Raw genomic sequence first — 19,167 nt, forward strand, 5'->3', positions numbered from 1 at the left:
TCATCCCTGTCTGAGTCTGTAATACCTACATGTTTCTAGCAGACCACCATCGTCCCTGTCTGAGTCTGTAATACCTACATGTTTCTAGCAGACCACCATAGTCCCTGACCCAGTCTGTAATACCTACATGTTTCTAGCAGACCACCATCGTCCCTGTCTGAGTCTGTAATACCTACATGTTTCTAGCAGACCACCATCGTCCCTGACCCAGTCTGTAATACCTACATGTTTCTAGCAGACCACCATCGTCCCTGTCTGAGTCTGTAATACCTACATGTTTCTAGCAGACCACCATCGACCCTGTGCCCAAGATCACCAAGGTAACCTGTAAATTATTACCACCCCGTAACACTTACACATGTAGCCCTGAAATTACTTGGAAGGCTGACATGGCTCACATCAAATCCATCATCCCAGACACCCTCGGCCCACTCCAATTCGTATACCGCCCCGACAGATAACGCAATCTCTATTGCACTCCACACGGCCCTTTCCCACCTGGACAAGAGGGACACTGACGTCAGAATGCTGTTCATTGACTACAGCTCAGCATTAAACACTATAGTTCCTTCCAAGCTCATCACTAAGCTAAGGTTCCTGGGACTAAACACCTGCCTCTGCAACCGGATCCTCGACTTCCTGACGAGCCACCCCCAGGTCCCGAGTGGAAGCAACACATCCGCCATGATGACCCTCAACACGTGGGCCACTCGGGTGTGTGCTCAGTCCCCTCCTGTACTCCCTGTTCACCCACAACTGCGTGGCCGTGGACAACTCCAACAACATTATTAAGTTTGCTGGTCCGATCGACGACGAGAGCCTATAGGGAGGTCGTCAGACACCTGGCAGTGTGATGTCAGGACAACAACCTTTTCCTCAACGTCAGCAAGACCAAGGGGCTGATCGTGGACTACAGGAAAAGGAGGGCCGAGCACGCCCCCATCCACACCGAATGGGGCTGTAGTGGAGGAGGACGAGAGCTTCAAGTTCGGTGCCCATATCACTTAGGAATTATCATGGTACACACATCAAGAAAATATTTTGTATGGGCCCTCAGATCCTCAAAAAGTTCTACAGCTGCACCATTGAGAGCATCTTGACCGGCTGCATCACCGCTTGGTATGGTAACTGCTTGGCATCCAACTGCAAGGCGCTATATACACACTTTACACAGGGCGTTGTCAGAGGAAGGCCCTAAAAATGGTCATAAACTCCAGCCACTCAAGTCATAGACGGTTCTCTTCGCTACCGCACGGCAAGCAGTACCGATGCACCAAGTCTGGAACCAACAGGACCCTGAACAGCTTCTACCCCCAAGTCATAATACTGCTAAATAGTTAGTCCGGTATCTATTGTTTAACTATTTGCATTGATCATGAAGGCCAACATTTTGACTCATCACATACGCTGCTGTTACTGTTTAATCTGGTTGCCTAGTCATTGTATGTACATATCTACCTCATTCACTTCATACCCCTGCACATCGACTCAGTACTGGTACTCCTTGTATATAGACATGGTATTACCTCGTACCCCTGCACATTGACTCAGTACTGGTACTCCTTGTATATAGACATGGATGTGACTGTGGAACACAGAGAGACACTTGGACATCAGAAGGTTGAATAATTGAACAGTATTTCTGTATTCCAAGCAGTTGGAACGGTCAGTGGACACTTCAGTCATGTCGAGTTGGTTTCATCTGGTGACCTCATGAAGGACAGGAGAGACAACTGTTTTTGTTAGTATACACTTGTCGATTATGGGGTTGGAATGTTGTACAAAATAAATGATTAAGCATAAGAATACTTTTGGAAAGACAACGTGATGTTTGTCTTCTAAATGAGAATCGTTTTTCATAGTAACTTAGGATCAGTCAGTGGCCACGCCCCCGTGAGCACAGACATTACACGGAACGCCCCACGTGAGCACAGACGTTACACGGAACTCCCCAGTGAGCACAGACGTTACACGGAACTCCCCAGTGAGCACAGACGTTACACGGAACTCCCCAGTGAGCACAGACGTTACACGGAACTCCCCAGTGAGCACAGACGTTACACGGAACTCCCCAGTGAGCACAGACGTTACACGGAACGCCCCAGTGAGCACAGACGTTACACGGAACTCCCCAGTGAGCACAGACGTTACACGGAACTCCCCAGTGAGCACAGACGTTACACGGAACTCCCCAGTGAGCACAGACGTTACACGGAACGCCCCAGTGAGCACAGACGTTACACGGAACTCCCCAGTGAGCACAGACGTTACACGGAACTCCCCAGTGAGCACAGACGTTACACGGAACTCCCCAGTGAGCACAGACGTTACACGGAACGCCCCAGTGAGCACAGACGTTACACGGAACTCCCCAGTGAGCACAGACGTTACACGGAACTCCCCAGTGAGCACAGACGTTACACGGAACTCCCCAGTGAGCACAGACGTTACACGGAACTCCCCAGTGAGCACAGACGTTACACGGAACGCCCCAGTGAGCACAGACGTTACACGGAACGCCCCAGTGAGCACAGACGTTACACGGAACGCCCCAGTGAGCACAGACGTTACACGGAACGCCCCAGTGAGCACAGACGTTACACGGAACTCCCCAGTGAGCACAGACGTTACACGGAACTCCCCAGTGAGCACAGACGTTACACGGAACTCCCCAGTGAGCACAGACGTTACACGGAACTCCCCAGTGAGCACAGACGTTACACGGAACTCCCCAGTGAGCACAGACGTTACACGGAACTCCCCAGTGAGCACAGACGTTACACGGAACTCCCCAGTGAGCACAGACGTTACACGGAACTCCCCAGTGAGCACAGACGTTACACGGAACGCCCCAGTGAGCACAGACGTTACACGGTGTCATTGAACGCCTCCTGTTCTGCTAAAAGTATAAAACCCACTTCCGACAAAATGTACAATAGACTAGAAAACACGGAAGCTGTCGCTACACGTCGAAATGGTTGACAACTCTACCGAAGGACAAGAGCAGAGAACATGGAGATCATTCCCACGTTGAAAATGGCTAAGAAATCTACAAACTAAAAGAACATTTATTCAGACTGCAGCTGTTTTAATTCTATAGTTTGGTAAACACAACCGGTTGAACGACCAAATGGTACTCTGACGTATCCATTATAACAATCTACAACTGATCTAATCAATTCTGTGATTGATTAGTTAGTAAATAAATAACTAAGCCAGTTTGTATATCGCTGATTCATGATGTTAGGGTTGGTGCAGATCTCCAAGGGTTTGCAACATTCAGGAATGAGACTGATGAGGTCATAACACATTAATAGAAGACTGTAATCGATAAGAGTTAATTCGGGAAATAGACTATAAACATTTCCCTGTGGTGCCCCAACTTCCTAGTTAATTACAGTTACATGGTTAGTTTAATCCCTCCCGTAAGGAATAATTACACAGAGAATTGATTTGATAACAGTCTTCACATGTAATGACAGCAAACGCTACGACACCAGGCATCGGCACACATTTCAGCAAATAAACAGATTTCAAGGTTTACAATGGACAACTGATATTCCCACGGTCATTAACAAAATATTTTGTCATCGTTGCCAGCCATGGTGCCACCTAAAAGAAAATTACATCAAATTCAAGCTAGCAATGATCAAATTGACAGAACAAAATTTGGGTGAAGCAACAGCCAGGCAATCTGGGACCGATCCAAAAGTTAGAACGGCGAAGTCAAAAAGTAGAAGAAAAATCAGAAGAGGGTGAGACTGCAACGGTGGGGGTGGGGGGGGTTTAGTAAGGAAATAGAAGCCCCCGGGCCAAATAGAAGCCCCCGGGCCAAATAGAAGCCCCCGGCCCAAATAGAAGCCCCCGGCCCAAATAGAAGCCCTCGGCCCAAATAGAAGCCCCGGGCCAAATAGAAGCCCCGGCCCAAATAGAAGCCCCCGGGCCAAATAGAAGCCCCCGGGCCAAATAGAAGCCCCGGGCCAAATAGAAGCCCCCGCCCAAATAGAAGCCCCTCTCTAATAGGCCCAAATAGAAGCCCCGCCCAAATAGAAGCCCCGCCCAAATAGAAGCCCCGGCCCAAATAGAAGCCCCGGCCCAAATAGAAGCCCCCGGCCCAAATAGAAGCCCCCGGCCCAAATAGAAGCCCTCGGCCCAAATAGAAGCCCTCGGCCCAAATAGAAGCCCTCGGCCCAAATAGAAGCCCTCGGCCCAAATAGAAGCCCTCGGCCCAAATAGAAGCCCCGGCCCAAATAGAAGCACCCGGGCCCAATAGAAGCATCCGCCCAAATAGAAGCCCCTCTCTAATAAGCGCTGGTTGTGTTCAGTGATTAAAGTAAATAAACAGCCAGGCTATTCATTGAAATTTGCCGATAGATAAATTCAGAGAGCTGTCTGCAAGTCTGGCTGGTACATACCTTGATGAGTTTGGTCTGTATCTCTCCATCAGAGGCCACGTCTTGGTGAGTGAGCATGTACTTGTCACACTTGGCTAGGGCCTTCTCGCTGGGGGCCGAGACCTTAATGGCGTTGGAACCCAGGATGGGCTGCATCACCGTGTCCAGCTCCACGTTAGACGACGGCTTGTGGTCCACCCACCTCTCCCCGCCCGCAGAGTGGGAGCGCCTGTGGACCGCACGCACCGGGGGGCCCGTCTGGTCGTCGACGGAAACCAAGCAGAGTGGAAGTCAGAGAATCATGGGTTGCTAACAATAAAACCATTCCTGGAGTTAGTGACAATAATAGAACATCAACTCTACAGGAAGTACAATCTAGCCAAACAAAACAAAACAACTCAATCTGATTCAAATCAGGGATCAGTCATCATGGTGGTAGAAAACGACAAAACATGGCTTGGGAGTGGACATGTTGTTTTAGAAGAACCTGTTAAGTTAGAAAATCATTTTATTTCAGTCTAAAGTGTAAACAAGAACATAGTACCAGTTATATAGGAGGGAGTGTTCATACAAACATGAGCCCACAAACCTAAAGGTCAGCTGATGAGCTGGTTGAAGGAATCTACTTTAACCGCAGCTCTGCTACCTACCAGATGACCTTACCACCTTTAATCTGATGAGACTCACTGACCCTGTGTGCTCCTTCCTGTTCCTCTAGGTCTAGATCACAGGTCTGGTCAGGAACCTCTCTCTCTTCCTCTCTTTCTCTGGCCCTCTCCCAACACCTGCCTCTCCTCCTGCTAAGGCTGCTGGGTAGACCCTGGGTCTGAGCTAGGGTTCTAGTCTTAGGGGTCCCGTACTGGGCCGGGTCAGCATGTCTGTCCTGAGGGACTCTCTGCTCCCACTCTGAGATGCAGGAGGTGACAGAGAGGGAACTGGTGCCGGTGCTAGCGCTCTGAGGAGGGGAGGTGGGGTGGGAGCCTGGCCACTGTCTGACCTGCTGGGGATGGGGAGGGGCGTACACTGGGTCTAGGGCCTGGCTGGACCTGGAGTGGACGGGCTGCAGGGCAGAGTACAGAGTATGGTGGTGGTGCAGATAGACAAGTCAACCAGCTAGTTGGGATACATAGCATCCATCCATTACATACCATTCATCCCATACATGGCTGGCTGCACACACTAACAAACACACACAGGCTGCGTGAATCACCAGATAGACAACACACAATTACATAAATGTTACATTCAATCAAAGTATGACAAAGTATGGGATAGAACGGTGGATTTCAGTTAAACCTTCTACATAAAGGTCAGGGTCAGTAAATTCAACTCATTAAGTCCACATTGTAACACGTAAAATAACAGTCAGATGTGTTTTCACATCACGATTAACAGACCTGCCAGTCAGTCAGTCAGATGTGTTTTCACATCATGATTAACAGACCTGCCAGTCAGTCAGATGTGTTTTCACATCATGATTAACAGACCTGCCAGTCAGTCAGATGTGTTTTCACATCACGATTAACAGACCTGCCAGTCAGTCAGATGTGTTTTCACATCACGATTAACAGACCTGCCAGTCAGTCAGTCAGATGTGTTTTCACATCAGTCAGAGATGTGTTTTCACATCATGATTAACAGACCTGCCAGTCAGTCAGTCAGATGTGTTTTCACATCACGATTAACAGACCTGCCAGTCAGTCAGTCAGATGTGTTTTCACATGATTAACAGACCTGCCAGTCAGTCAGATGTGTTTTCAGTCAGATGTGTTTTCACATCACGTAACAGACCTGCCAGTCAGTCAGTCAGATGTGTTTTCACATCACGATTAACAGACCTGCCAGTCAGTCAGTCAGATGTGTTTTCACATCACGATTAACAGACCTGCCAGTCAGTCAGTCAGATGTGTTTTCACATCATGATTAACAGACCTGCCAGTCAGTCAGTCAGATGTGTTTTCACATCATGATTAACAGACCTGCCAGTCAGTCAGTCAGTCGTGTTTTCACATCATGATTAACAGACCTGCCAGTCAGTCAGTCAGATGTGTTTTCACATCATGATTAACAGACCTGCCAGTCAGTCAGTCAGATGTGTTTTCACATCATGATTAACAGACCTGCCAGTCAGTCAGTCAGATGTGTTTTCACATCATGATTAACAGACCTGCCAGTCAGTCAGTCAGATGTGTTTTCACATCATGATTAACAGACCTGCCAGTCAGTCAGTCAGATGTGTTTTCACATCATGATTAACAGACCTGCCAGTCAGTCAGTCAGATGTGTTTTCACATCACGATTAACAGACCTGCCAGTCAGTCAGTCAGATGTGTTTTCACATCATGATTAACAGACCTGCCAGTCAACAGAGGCTGGTCAACCTGTTAGCAGTAAAGGAGGAAACGGTAGTTTGATTAGGAAAGGAAAACACTTCAGTAGGGTATATTAGCTGGATGAGTCAGTGCTCTAGAAGCGCATGTCGTGGTAACGTACGGGAACGGGTGACGGTGAGGCCGATCTCTTGGCGGGAACGCGGTCCCTCTCCCGGGAGGGGCGCTGGGGCTTGTCGGGGACGGGGCGCTGGTCTGAGGGGGTCTTGCTCTCCGTCACGATGGCCTTCAACTGCTTCAGCTTCTCGTCTTTCACCCACAGCTTGTTCTGCATCTCCAGCTGCTTGGCGCACACACGACGCTCCTGGAAACACACCAGAACCAGCCAGGGTTAACACAACACGTGCCCAGATGATGGTTGTCAGTTCAAAACCAAGAACTCAGGACACGTGTTAATGCGAGAGCTTAATGGAGTAAGTTAACTAACGAGTAGGAAAACAGATGTATAGATCAAGCACCCTGATGAAGTCCAGTCTACATTTGTGTTCTTCAAATTACTTGCCACCAGCTGTTAGCCAGCTGCTCTGACCAACTAGAGTGAAGTTTAACACAGAATCCAAGTTTATTGGAGCCACCCTGCTTCATTTAAGTGCTGGGACTGTATTTCCAGACCCGAGTGCACACCATCTGTGCATATACAAGCTAGTTATGACTGAAGATGGGAGCCAGTTAAACTCCACAAAAACCAAGAAATGTGAGAACTCTAAATGTTTGTTTGTTTTAGTGTAACTCGCCGCCTTCCATTGTGAAAAACGTAAAGACATTTGAATTAACAGGTGGGATGATTTGGCCTCACTTGGAAGATCAAGGAGGTCCAGGAACAACCGGCCTTAATGAAGGATTCTACCCAATAGGAGGCATCTGAGAGCGCCACCCTAAACGACCAGGCCAAGCACCAATCAGAGGGGGTTCCTCAGCTGTAGTGGCAGGGGAGGGAGTGCTTAGGATGGTGCCTTCACACGCCTCACAGGCTTGCCTGCGCTACCCCCATCCAGCAGATCATTGTTGGAGGAAGGTGGGAGGTGCCCACGGTCACTCACAGCGGTCACCCACAGCGGTCACCCACAGCGGTCACTCACAGCGGTCACTCACAGCGGTCACCCACAGCGGTCACTCACAGCGGTCACCCACAGCGGTCACCCACAGCGGTCACCCACAGCGGTCACCCACAGCGGTCACCCACAGCGGTCACCCACAGCGGTCACCCACAGCGGTCACTCACAGCGGTCACTCACAGCGGTCACTCACAGCTTCCAGCCGCCCCCACCCCCATTTGACAACTTCCACCGTCATCGTGGTAAACTCCATGGCGAGGGAATTACATATACCGTTGGAAGTATGTGGGCACACTAAAGTCCACCGTCACCCCGGTGCCCGAGTCCGGAACATGTGATCGGGTTGAGAGATGCTTTGGCCTCCTGGGAACTGATTTGTATTCAGTTAGTACAGTATGTATTAATTCATCTGACCTCATTTTAGAAGTGATGTTCCCTACCCTGACAGTATGTATTAATTCATCTGACATCATTTTAGAAGTGATGTTCCCTACCCTGACAGTATTAATTCATCTGACATTTTAGAAGTGATGTTCCCTACCCTGACAGTATTAATTCATCTGACATCATTTTAGAAGTGATGTTCCCTACCCTGACAGTATGTATTAATTCATCTGACCTCATTTTAGAAGTGATGTTCCCTACCCTGACAGTATGTATTAATTCATCTGACCTCATTTTAGAAGTGATGTTCCCTACCCTGTAGTATTAATTCATCTGACCTCATTTTAGAAGTGATGTTCCCTACCCTGACAGTATGTATTAATTCATCTGACCTCATTTTAGAAGTGATGTTCCCTACCCTGACAGTATGTATTAATTCATCTGACCTCATTTTAGAAGTGATGTTCCCTACCCTGACAGTATTAATTCATCTGACCTCATTTTAGAAGTGATGTTCCCTACCCTGACAGTATGTATTAATTCATCTGACCTCATTTTAGAAGTGATGTTCCCTACCCTGACAGTATTAATTCATCTGACCTCATTTTAGAAGTGATGTTCCCTACCCTGACAGTATGTATTAATTCATCTGACATCATTTTAGAAGTGATGTTCCCTACCCTGACAGTATGTATTAATTCATCTGACCTCATTTTAGAAGTGATGTTCCCTACCCTGACAGTATGTATTAATTCATCTGACCTCATTTTAGAAGTGATGTTCCCTACCCTGACAGTATGTATTAATTCATCTGACCTCATTTTAGAAGTGATGTTCCCTACCCTGACAGTATGTATTAATTCATCTGACCTCATTTTAGAAGTGATGTTCCCTACCCTGACAGTATGTATTAATTCATCTGACCTCATTTTAGAAGTGATGTTCCCTACCCTGACAGTATGTATTAATTCATCTGACCTCATTTTAGAAGTGATGTTCCCTACCCTGACAGTATGTATTAATTCATCTGACCTCATTTTAGAAGTGATGTTCCCTACCCTGACAGTATTAATTCATCTGACCTCATTTTAGAAGTGATGTTCCCTACCCTGACAGTATGTATTAATTCATCTGACATCATTTTAGAAGTGATGTTCCCTACCCTGACAGTATGTATTAATTCATCTGACCTCATTTTAGAAGTGATGTTCCCTACCCTGACAGTATGTATTAATTCATCTGACCTCATTTTAGAAGTGATGTTCCCTACCCTGACAGTATGTATTAATTCATCTGACCTCATTTTAGAAGTGATGTTCCCTACCCTGACAGTATTAATTCATCTGACCTCATTTTAGAAGTGATGTTCCCTACCCTGACAGTATGTATTAATTCATCTGACCTCATTTTAGAAGTGATGTTCCCTACCCTGACAGTATTAATTCATCTGACCTCATTTTAGAAGTGATGTTCCCTACCCTGACAGTATGTATTAATTCATCTGACCTCATTTTAGAAGTGATGTTCCTTACCCTGACAGTATGTATTAATTCATCTGACCTCATTTTAGAAGTGATGTTCCCTACCCTGACAGTATGTATTAATTCATCTGACATCATTTTAGAAGTGATGTTCCCTACCCTGACAGTATTAATTCATCTGACATCATTTTAGAAGTGATGTTCCCTACCCTGACAGTATTAATTCATCTGACATCATTTTAGAAGTGATGTTCCCTACCCTGACAGTATTAATTAATCTGACCTCATTTTAGAAGTGATGTTCCCTACCCTGAGAGTATTAATTCATCTGACCTCATTTTAGAAGTGATGTTCCCTACCCTGACAGTATGTATTAATTCATCTGACATCATTTTAGAAGTGATGTTCCCTACCCTGACAGTATGTATTAATTAATCTGACCTCATTTTAGAAGTGATGTTCCCTACCCTGAGAGTATTAATTCATCTGACCTCATTTTAGAAGTGATGTTCCCTACCCTGACAGTATGTATTAATTCATCTGACCTCATTTTAGAAGTGATGTTCCCTACCCTGACAGTATGTATTAATTCATCTGACATCATTTTAGAAGTGATGTTCCCTACCCTGACAGTATTAATTCATCTGACATCATTTTAGAAGTGATGTTCCCTACCCTGACAGTATTAATTCATCTGACCTCATTTTAGAAGTGATGTTCCCTACCCTGACAGTATGTATTAATTCATCTGACCTCATTTTAGAAGTGATGTTCCCTACCCTGACAGTATGTATTAATTCATCTGACCTCATTTTAGAAGTGATGTTCCCTACCCTGACAGTATGTCGGAAGTTTACCTTAGCCAAATATGAGATATTTAGTCCAAATTGTGCAACCCTACATCACATCTCAGCTACAGGCCCTAAAAAACGCATCACTGACAGTATATCTAACACACAGTGCAATCGGAAAGTTAAACCAGACCCCTTCCCTTCTTCCACAATTAGTTTCGTTACAGCTTTACTCTAAAATTGATTAAATAATTCCCCCCCTTCAATCGACACACACCAACCCATAATGACAAAGGAAAAAACAGGTTTAGAAATGTACATACATACATACATACATACATACATACATACATAAAATAACAAAAGTAACTTATTTACATAAGTATTCAGCCCCTTCAGTCACTAGTCGGCTATCCTCCAGTACTGCTGCCCTATGTAGATGGTCATGGAGGCTATCCTCCAGTACTGCTGCTCTATGTAGATGGTCATGGAGGCTATCCTCCGGTACTGCTGCCCTATGTAGATGGTCATGGAGGCTATCCTCCAGTACTGCTGCCCTATGTAGATGGTCATGGAGGCTATCCTCCAGTACTGCTGCCCTATGTAGATGGTCATGGAGGCTATCCTCCGGTACTGCTGCCCTATGTAGATGGTCATGGAGGCTATCCTCCAGTACTGCTGCCCTATGTAGATGGTCATGGAGGCTATCCTCCGGTACTGCTGCCCTATGTAGATGGTCATGGAGGCTATCCTCCAGTACTGCTGCCCTATGTAGATGGTCATGGAGGCTATCCTCCGGTACTGCTGCCCTATGTAGATGGTCATGGAGGCTATCCTCCAGTACTGCTGCCCTATGTACATGGTCATGGAGGCTATCCTCCGGTACTGCTGCCCTATGTAGATGGTCATGGAGGCTATCCTCCAGTACTGCTGCCCTATGTAGATGGTCATGGAGGTTATCCTCCGGTACTGCTGCCCTATGTAGATGGTCATGGAGGCTATCCTCCGGTACTGCTGCCCTATGTAGATGGTCATGGAGGCTATCCTCCAGTACTGCTGCCCTATGTAGATGGTCATGGAGGCTATCCTCCAGTACTGCTGCCCTATGTAGATGGTCATGGAGGCTATCCTCCAGTACTGCTGCCCTATGCAGATGGTCATGGAGGCTATCCTCCAGTACTGCTGCCCTATGTAGATGGTCATGGAGGCTATCCTCCAGTACTGCTGCCCTATGTAGATGGTCATGGAGGCTATCCTCCAGTACTGCTGCCCTATGTAGATGGTCATGGAGGTTATCCTCCAGTACTGCTGCCCTATGTAGATGGTCATGGAGGCTATCCTCCAGTACTGCTGCCCTATGTAGATGGTCATGGAGGCTATCCTCCGGTACTGCTGCCCTATGTAGATGGTCATGGAGGCTATCCTCCAGTACTGCTGCCCTATGTAGATGGTCATGGAGGCTATCCTCCGGTACTGCTGCCCTATGTAGATGGTCATGGAACACTGGTCTCAACAGTCTACAGACTAAGCCCTGTCTACGCCTGGGGAGGGGTCTCCATATAGACTTCCATTCATTTTCCAACCGGGGGACCTTCAGACGAGTCTTGTGAAGCCTGTGGGTGTCGTAGAGCAAAACCACCAACGTGTGCGTGAGTCTAACCTTTCCATAGAGGGTCATATTATTGTGTAGCCCAAACTGTTCGGATACTACAGACAGAAGTTTGTAGATCGGCTAGCCCCCTAGAGTCGATTTATGTTAGTGGTTAGCTACAGTACATATGTACTGTGCATTCAGAAAGTTCAGACCCCTTTTCCAAATATTGTTATGTAACAGCCTTGTTATTTTCCCTCAGGCTACACACAATATCCCATAATGACAAAGCAAAAACTACATCTGGACCTTTGAATACTTATGTAAAATGTCAGTTCTGACTCTTTACTCAGAACTTTGTTGAAGCACCTTTGGCAGCAATTACAGACTTGAGTCTTCTTGGGTATGATGCTACAAACTTGGCACACCTGTATTTGGGGAGTTCCTCCCATTCTTCTCTGCAGATCCTCTCAAGCTCTGTCAGGTTGGATGGGGAGCGTCGCTGCACAGCTATTTTCAGGTCTCTCCAGAGATGTTAGATCAAGTTCAAGTCCAGGCTCTGGCTGGGCCACTCAAGGACATTCAGAGACTTCTCCCGAAGCCACTCCTGAGTTGTCTTGGCTGTGTGCTTAGGGTCATTGTCCTGTTGAAAGGTGAACCGTCTCCCCAGTCTGAGGTCCTGAGCGTTCTGGAACAAGTTTTCATCGAGGATCTCTGTACTTTGCTCCATTTATCTTTCCCTCAAATCCTGACTAGTCTCCCAGTCCCGGCCACTGAAAAACATCCCCACAGCATCATGCCGCCACCACCATGCTTCAACTTAGGGAGGGTGCCAGGTTTCCTCCAGACGTGACGCTTGGCATTCAGGCCAAGGAATTCAGTCTTGGTTTCATCAGACCAGAGAATCTTGTTTCTCATGGTCAGAGTCCTTTAGGTGGTTTTTGGCAAACTCTAAGCGGGATGTCATTTACCTTTTACTGAGGAGTGGTTTCCGTCTGACCACTCTACCATAAAGGCCTGCTTGTTGGAGTGCTGCAGAGATGGTTGTCCTTCTGGAAGGTTCTCTCATCTCCACAGAGGAACTCTGGAGCTCTGTCAGAGTGACCATCAGGTTCTTGTTCACCTCCCTGACCAAGGCTCTTCTCCCCCAGTTTCTCAGTTTGTCCGGGCGGCCAACTCTAGGAAGAGTCTTGGTGGTTCCAAACTTCTTCCATATAAGAATGATGGAGGCCACTGTTCTTGGGGACCTTCAATGCTGCAGAATGAAGATGGAGGCCACTGTGTTCTTGGGGACCTTCAATGCTGCAGAATGATGGAGGCCACTGTGTTCTTGGGGACCTTCAATACTGCAGAATGATGGAGGCCACTGTGTTCTTGGGGACCTTCAATACTGCAGAATGATGGAGGCCAATGTGTTCTTGGGGACCTTCAATGCTGCAGAATGATGGAGGCCACTGTGTTCTTGGGGACCTTCAATGCTGCAGAATGATGGAGGCCACTGTTCTTGGGGACCTTCAATGCTGCAGACATTTTTTGGTACCCATCCCCAGATCTGTGCCTCAACACAATCCTGTCTCGGAATTCTACCGACACTTCCTTCCACCTCATGGTTTGGTTTTTGCTCTGACATGAACTGTCAACTGTGGGACCTTTATATAGACAGGTGTTTGCCTTTCCAAATCATGTCCAATCAATTGAATTTACCACAGGTGGACTCTAATCAAGTTGTAGAAACATCAAGGATGATCAATGGAAACAGGATGCACCGGAACTCAATTTCAAATCTTATAGCAAAGGGTCTGAATACTTATGGGAATTAGGCTGTTTATTTTAAATTGAGTTCTGCCCCCACATTTTCCATAGGTTTGAGGTCAGGGCTTTGTGACGGCCACTCAAATACCATGACTTCGTCCTTAAGCCATTTTGCCACAACTTTGGAAGTGTGCTTGGGGTCATTGTCCATTTGGAAGACCCATCTGCGACCAAGTTTTAACTTCCTGACTGATGTCTTGAGATGTTGCTTCAATATATCCACATCCTTTTTCTTCCTCATGATGCCATCTATTTTGTGAAGTGCACCAGTCCCTCCTGCAGCAAAGCACCCTCACAACATGATGCTGCCACCCCCGTGCTTCACGGTTGGGATGGTGTTCTTTGGCTTGCAAGCATCCCCCCTTTTCCACCAAACTTAAATGGTCAATATGGCCAAACAGTTCTATTTTTGTTTCATCAGACCAGAGGACATTTCTCCAAAAAGTACGCTTTTTGTCCCCATGTGCAGTTGCAAACCGTAGTCTGGCTTTTTTATGGCGGTTTTGGAGCAGTGGCTTCTTCCTTGCTGAGTGGCGTTTCAGGCTGTCGATATAGAACTCGTTTTACTGTGGATATATACTTTTGTACCCGTTTCCTCCAGCATCTTCACAAGGTCCTTTGCTGTTGTTCTGGGATTGATTTGCACTTTTCGCACCAAAGTACGTTCATCTCTAGGAGATCGAACGTGTGTGTGTGTGTATATAAAAATGAGCAAACATGTCATTATGGGGTATTGTGTGTAGATTGATGAGGAAAATGTTTATTTAATCCATTTTAGAATAAGGCTGTAACGTGACAGAATGTGGCCTGAATACTTCCCGAATGCAGTGTATGCAGGAATCCCTTTGCCGATTTAAAACTTGAGCTTAATATGGGCAAAACTAAATACATTGTTTTTAAAGTTTGGTCAGAATGTTCCAGATTAAGGGCATGTTCCATCATCAGATGGTTCTCCAATGGAACGCGTTCCTGCAGATCAATACTGAGGCATTTGGATTTATATGGGTTGACGTTTATAAAACATAGAGATGAGCTGGTTAAGATAAGATTTAAAGTTTTCTTTTTCTACAGAAACAGATGGTGTCTTTCTCTGAGCAGTAGGAAGCAGATTATTCAGTCAACCTTTTGATCCGTTGTTTATTATGGTAATGTTATTTATGAAAGTGCAGCTGCTGCTGCTCTTAAACCTTTGGCTGCCATCTACCATAGTGCCCTTCATTTTGTTACAGGCCAGTTTTGATCCTGATCACTGTATCCTGTCTGAAAGGTTTGGCTAGACTTTGATAAAGCCTGTAGATCTCTCAATTTTTGTTTACAAGGAACGTCTTTGATGAGACAGTAGGAGGCACTCTTTCCTCTAGCCTAAAAAAAATATCCCAAAGCCCCAGGGCAGAGATCCCACCTCCTGCTATGGCACAGAGAGAGATTCCCCCACCCCCGCTGACACAGAGAGAGATCCTCCTCCTCCTGCAGAGAGAGAGATTCCCCCAACCCCCCGCTGCGGCACAGAGATAGACCCTCCTCCTCTAGGCTACTCACACACTCCTTCTCCCACTTGTGCTTGGTGTCCTGGACCATGCCCTGCATGCGTTGCTCCATGCGTCTCTTCTCCGTCTGCTCTCTCTGCAGACGCTGCTCTCTGCTCTCCAGCTCCTGCTGCAGCGTACGCTTGTCATCCTCATAGATGTTGGTGGTCTTCTGCAGGATCTCAATCTGACGGAGAGAGAGAGAGAGATGTTAAGTGACAGTACATGGCACTACAGACAGTTGTTATAGTTGTTATTTTACCTGAAATGCACAAGGTCCTCTACTCCGACAATTAATCCACACATAAAACGGTCAACCGAATCGTTTCTAGTCACCTCTCCTCCTTCCAGGCTTTTTCATCTTTGAACTTATATGGTGATTGGCATCTAAACTTTCATTGTATTACCACGACAACCAGCAACAGTTCATCTTTCAATCACCCACGTGGGTATAACCAAATGAGGAGATGGCACGTGGGTACCTGCTTCTATAAACCAATGAGGAGATGGGAGAGGCAGGACTTGCAGCTCGATCTGCGTCAGAAATAGGAATGACCCTTTTAGCCCTTGGCGTAGCAGACGGTCGTTGGCGCGCGCGGGGCAGTGTGGGTGTAATAATTGAATAACGTGGACACAGGGCGTGTCTGGTCAGCATGTTACTGTTCTCACTGTCAGAGCGCAAAACACAAGCTACACTTCATTCCATCTAAAAGTTGTCAATTTAGTTCTGGTCTTGAGAGCTCTTGTCAATGTAGAGTAAGGATGTGCACCCGATTACACATAGAAGTAGGCCTATAGACTACCTGAACTGTGGGCAAATGTGGGCATATCAATGTGCCCATTTGGGGATCTGATAGCATTTCTGATTGGCTTAATGCTACCACCACCACCACAATCTCAAAGTAATGTTTTCAGCTCAAAAACAGCAAGTAAACAAAGTCTGTTTTTACATCTATTGAAAATGACAATAGTTCTTCAATGTATTAGAAACATCTTTCAAGCCCTCTTCCTTTCAATAAACACTCAATGTGTTAGGGGCAACTTCATGAAATAGGCCTGTCTACCGCATTACATCTTATTCCTTGGGCAAATAGCCTACAGCTGTGTGTCCCGAGCTGCAGTGGTGGGGTAAACTCAGTTTGTCATGGCAAAAAGTGCCCCAGGCTCTGCATCGAAATGGCTGTCTGCCTGTCACCTACCTGCCTGCCTGGTACACTCAATATGTCCGTCTGTCACCTACCTGCCTGCCACACTCAATATGTCCGCCTGTCACCTACCTGCCTTTGGAACTTGGGAACTCTCCGTCATACCTTGTAGTGAATGGTGAAGGCCAGCAGTATATTGGGTACTATTTCATTGTGTTTACCTTGTGGTGTTTACTATTTCTTGTAGTGAATGGTGAAGGCCAGCAGTATATTGGGTACTATTTCATTGTGTTTACCTTGTAGTGAATGGTGAAGGCCACCTTGTTTACTCCAGCATCTTTTCATTGTGTTTACTTCTTCTCATTGTGTTTACAGAATGGTGAAGGCCAGCAGTCAATCTCAGTCTATATTGGGTACTATTTCATTGTGCTTGTAGTGAATGGGAAGGCCAGCAGTCTTGTCCTTCTCCCCTTGTAGTGAATGGTGAAGTATATTGACCATTGTGTTTACCTTGTAGTGAATGGTGAAGGCCAGCAGTATATTGGGTACTATTTCATTGTGTTTACCTGGTGAATGGTGAAGGCCAGCAGTTCTATTTCATTGTGTTTACCTTGTAGTGAATGAAGGCCAGGCTATTTCTGTGTTTACCAGCTCCTGGAATGGACTTCAACATGTCGCTGGAGGAGGATTGGGTAGGGAAACAAATTCATTGATCAAAAAGCCCCATCACAGCTTGTAGTTTGTGGCAGTATATTGGGTACTATTTACCAGCCCCGTATGTACTCCCGGGTCACCATCCTACCAGCCCCCGTTGTACTCCCATTGGGTCACCATCCTACCAGCCCCGTTGGGTACTCCCGGGTCACCATCCTACCAGCCCCCTGTTGAAGGGTCTTGTCCTTCTCCCCAGTTGTCACCATCCTACCAGCCCAGTTGTACTCACCAGCTCCTGGAGCATGGACTTCAACATGTCGGCATCCTAAAGGGGAGCCCCAAATTAAGACGTGATCAAAAAGCCCCATCACAGTACTCCCGGGTCACCATCCTACCAGCCCCCGTTGTACTCCCGGGTCACCATCCTACCAGCCCCCGTTGTACTCCCGGGTCACCATCCTACCAGCCCCCGTTGTACTCCCGGGTCACCATCCTACCAGCCCCGTTGTACTCCCGGGTCACCATCCTACCAGCCCCCGTTGTACTCCCACCATCCTACCAGCCCCGGTCACCATCCTACCAGCCCCGTTGTACTCCCGGGTCACCATCCTACCAGCCCCGGGTCACCATCCTACCAGTACTCCCGGGTCACCATCCTACCAGCCCCCGTTGTACTCCCGGGTCACCATCCTACCAGCCCCCGTTGTACTCCCGGGTCACCATCCTACCAGCCCCGTTGTACTCCCGGGTCACCATCCTACCAGCCCCGTTGTACTCCCGGGTCACCATCCTCCCAGCCCCCGTTGTACTCCCATCCTACCAGGGTCACCATCCTACCAGCCCCGTTGTACTCCCGGGTCACCATCCTACCAGCCCCGTTGTACTCCCGGGTCACCATCCTCCAGCCCCGTTGTACTCCCGGGTCACCATCCTACCAGCCCCCATTGTACTCCCGGGTCACCATCCTACCAGCCCCGTTGTACTCCCCGGGTCACCATCCTACCAGCCCCCGTTGTACTCCCGGGTCACCATCCTACCAGCCCCGTTGTACTCCCGGGTCACCATCCTACCAGCCCCCGTTGTACTCCCGGGTCACCATCCTACCAGCCTCCGTTGTACTCCCGGGTCACCATCCTACCAGCCCCGTTGTACTCCCGGGTCACCATCCTACCAGCCCCGTTGTACTCCCGGGTCACCATCCTACCAGCCCCGTTGTACTCCCGGGTCACCATCCTACCAGCCCCGTTGTACTCCCGGGTCACCATCCTACCAGCCCCGTTGTACTCCCGGGTCCCGGGTCACCATCCTACCAGCCCCGTTGTACTCCCGGGTCACCATCCTACCAGCCCCCGTTGTAGCCCCCTACCAGCCCCGTTGTACTCCCCTCCCAGGGTCACCATCCTACCAGCCCCGTTGTACTCCCGGGTCACCATCCTACCAGCCCCGTTGTACTCCCGGGTCACCATCCTACCAGCCCCCGTTGTACTCACCATCCTACCAGCCCCGGTCACCATCCTACCAGCCCCCGTTGTACTCCCGGGTCACCATCCTACCAGCCCCGCTGTACTCCCGGGTCACCATCCTACCAGCCCCGTTGTACTCCCGGGTCACCATCCTACCAGCCCCGTTGTACTCCCGGGTCACCATCTTACCAGCCCTGTTGTACTCCTGGGTCATCATCTGCCTGATCTTGTGTCTCTTCTCCAGCACCTCACCATGAGGCGGGGCCCCGTGTACGTCATCATGGGGTCCGTGATCTCGCTGGCAGGCAGAGGGGAAGGTTCTGGAGCAGTTGGTGCATCACTGACTGGGTGGATTCTAGACCCAGAGGGGAACACAGACCACAGTTCATAAGTACAACCCATTGGATAAGACCATCCTACCAGCACCAGTTGTACCCCGGGTCATCATTTACACCCCTTCAGATAACATACCATCCTACCA

At 47.8% G+C, this 19,167-nt stretch overlaps 1 protein-coding gene across 1 annotated transcript in view; it reads right to left on the reverse strand.

Annotated features, from left to right (window-relative positions):
* kif23 (kinesin family member 23) overlaps window positions 1-19,167 on the reverse strand; it is a 73,026-nt gene that overhangs the window by 14,750 nt on the left and 39,109 nt on the right. The window contains exons 15-21 of the mRNA XM_052467058.1: window positions 18,986-19,041; window positions 18,835-18,933; window positions 17,513-17,548; window positions 15,438-15,611; window positions 6,888-7,088; window positions 5,086-5,478; window positions 4,416-4,652 (exon numbers count right to left, since the gene is read on the reverse strand). Of these exons, the coding sequence (XP_052323018.1) occupies window positions 4,416-4,652; window positions 5,086-5,478; window positions 6,888-7,088; window positions 15,438-15,611; window positions 17,513-17,548; window positions 18,835-18,933; window positions 18,986-19,041 (1,196 nt within the window). The remainder of the gene's footprint in view (window positions 1-4,415; window positions 4,653-5,085; window positions 5,479-6,887; window positions 7,089-15,437; window positions 15,612-17,512; window positions 17,549-18,834; window positions 18,934-18,985; window positions 19,042-19,167) is intronic.

The sequence above is a fragment of the Oncorhynchus keta genome, chromosome 17 (genome assembly GCF_023373465.1).
Source record: "Oncorhynchus keta strain PuntledgeMale-10-30-2019 chromosome 17, Oket_V2, whole genome shotgun sequence".
NCBI lineage: Eukaryota > Metazoa > Chordata > Actinopteri > Salmoniformes > Salmonidae > Oncorhynchus > Oncorhynchus keta.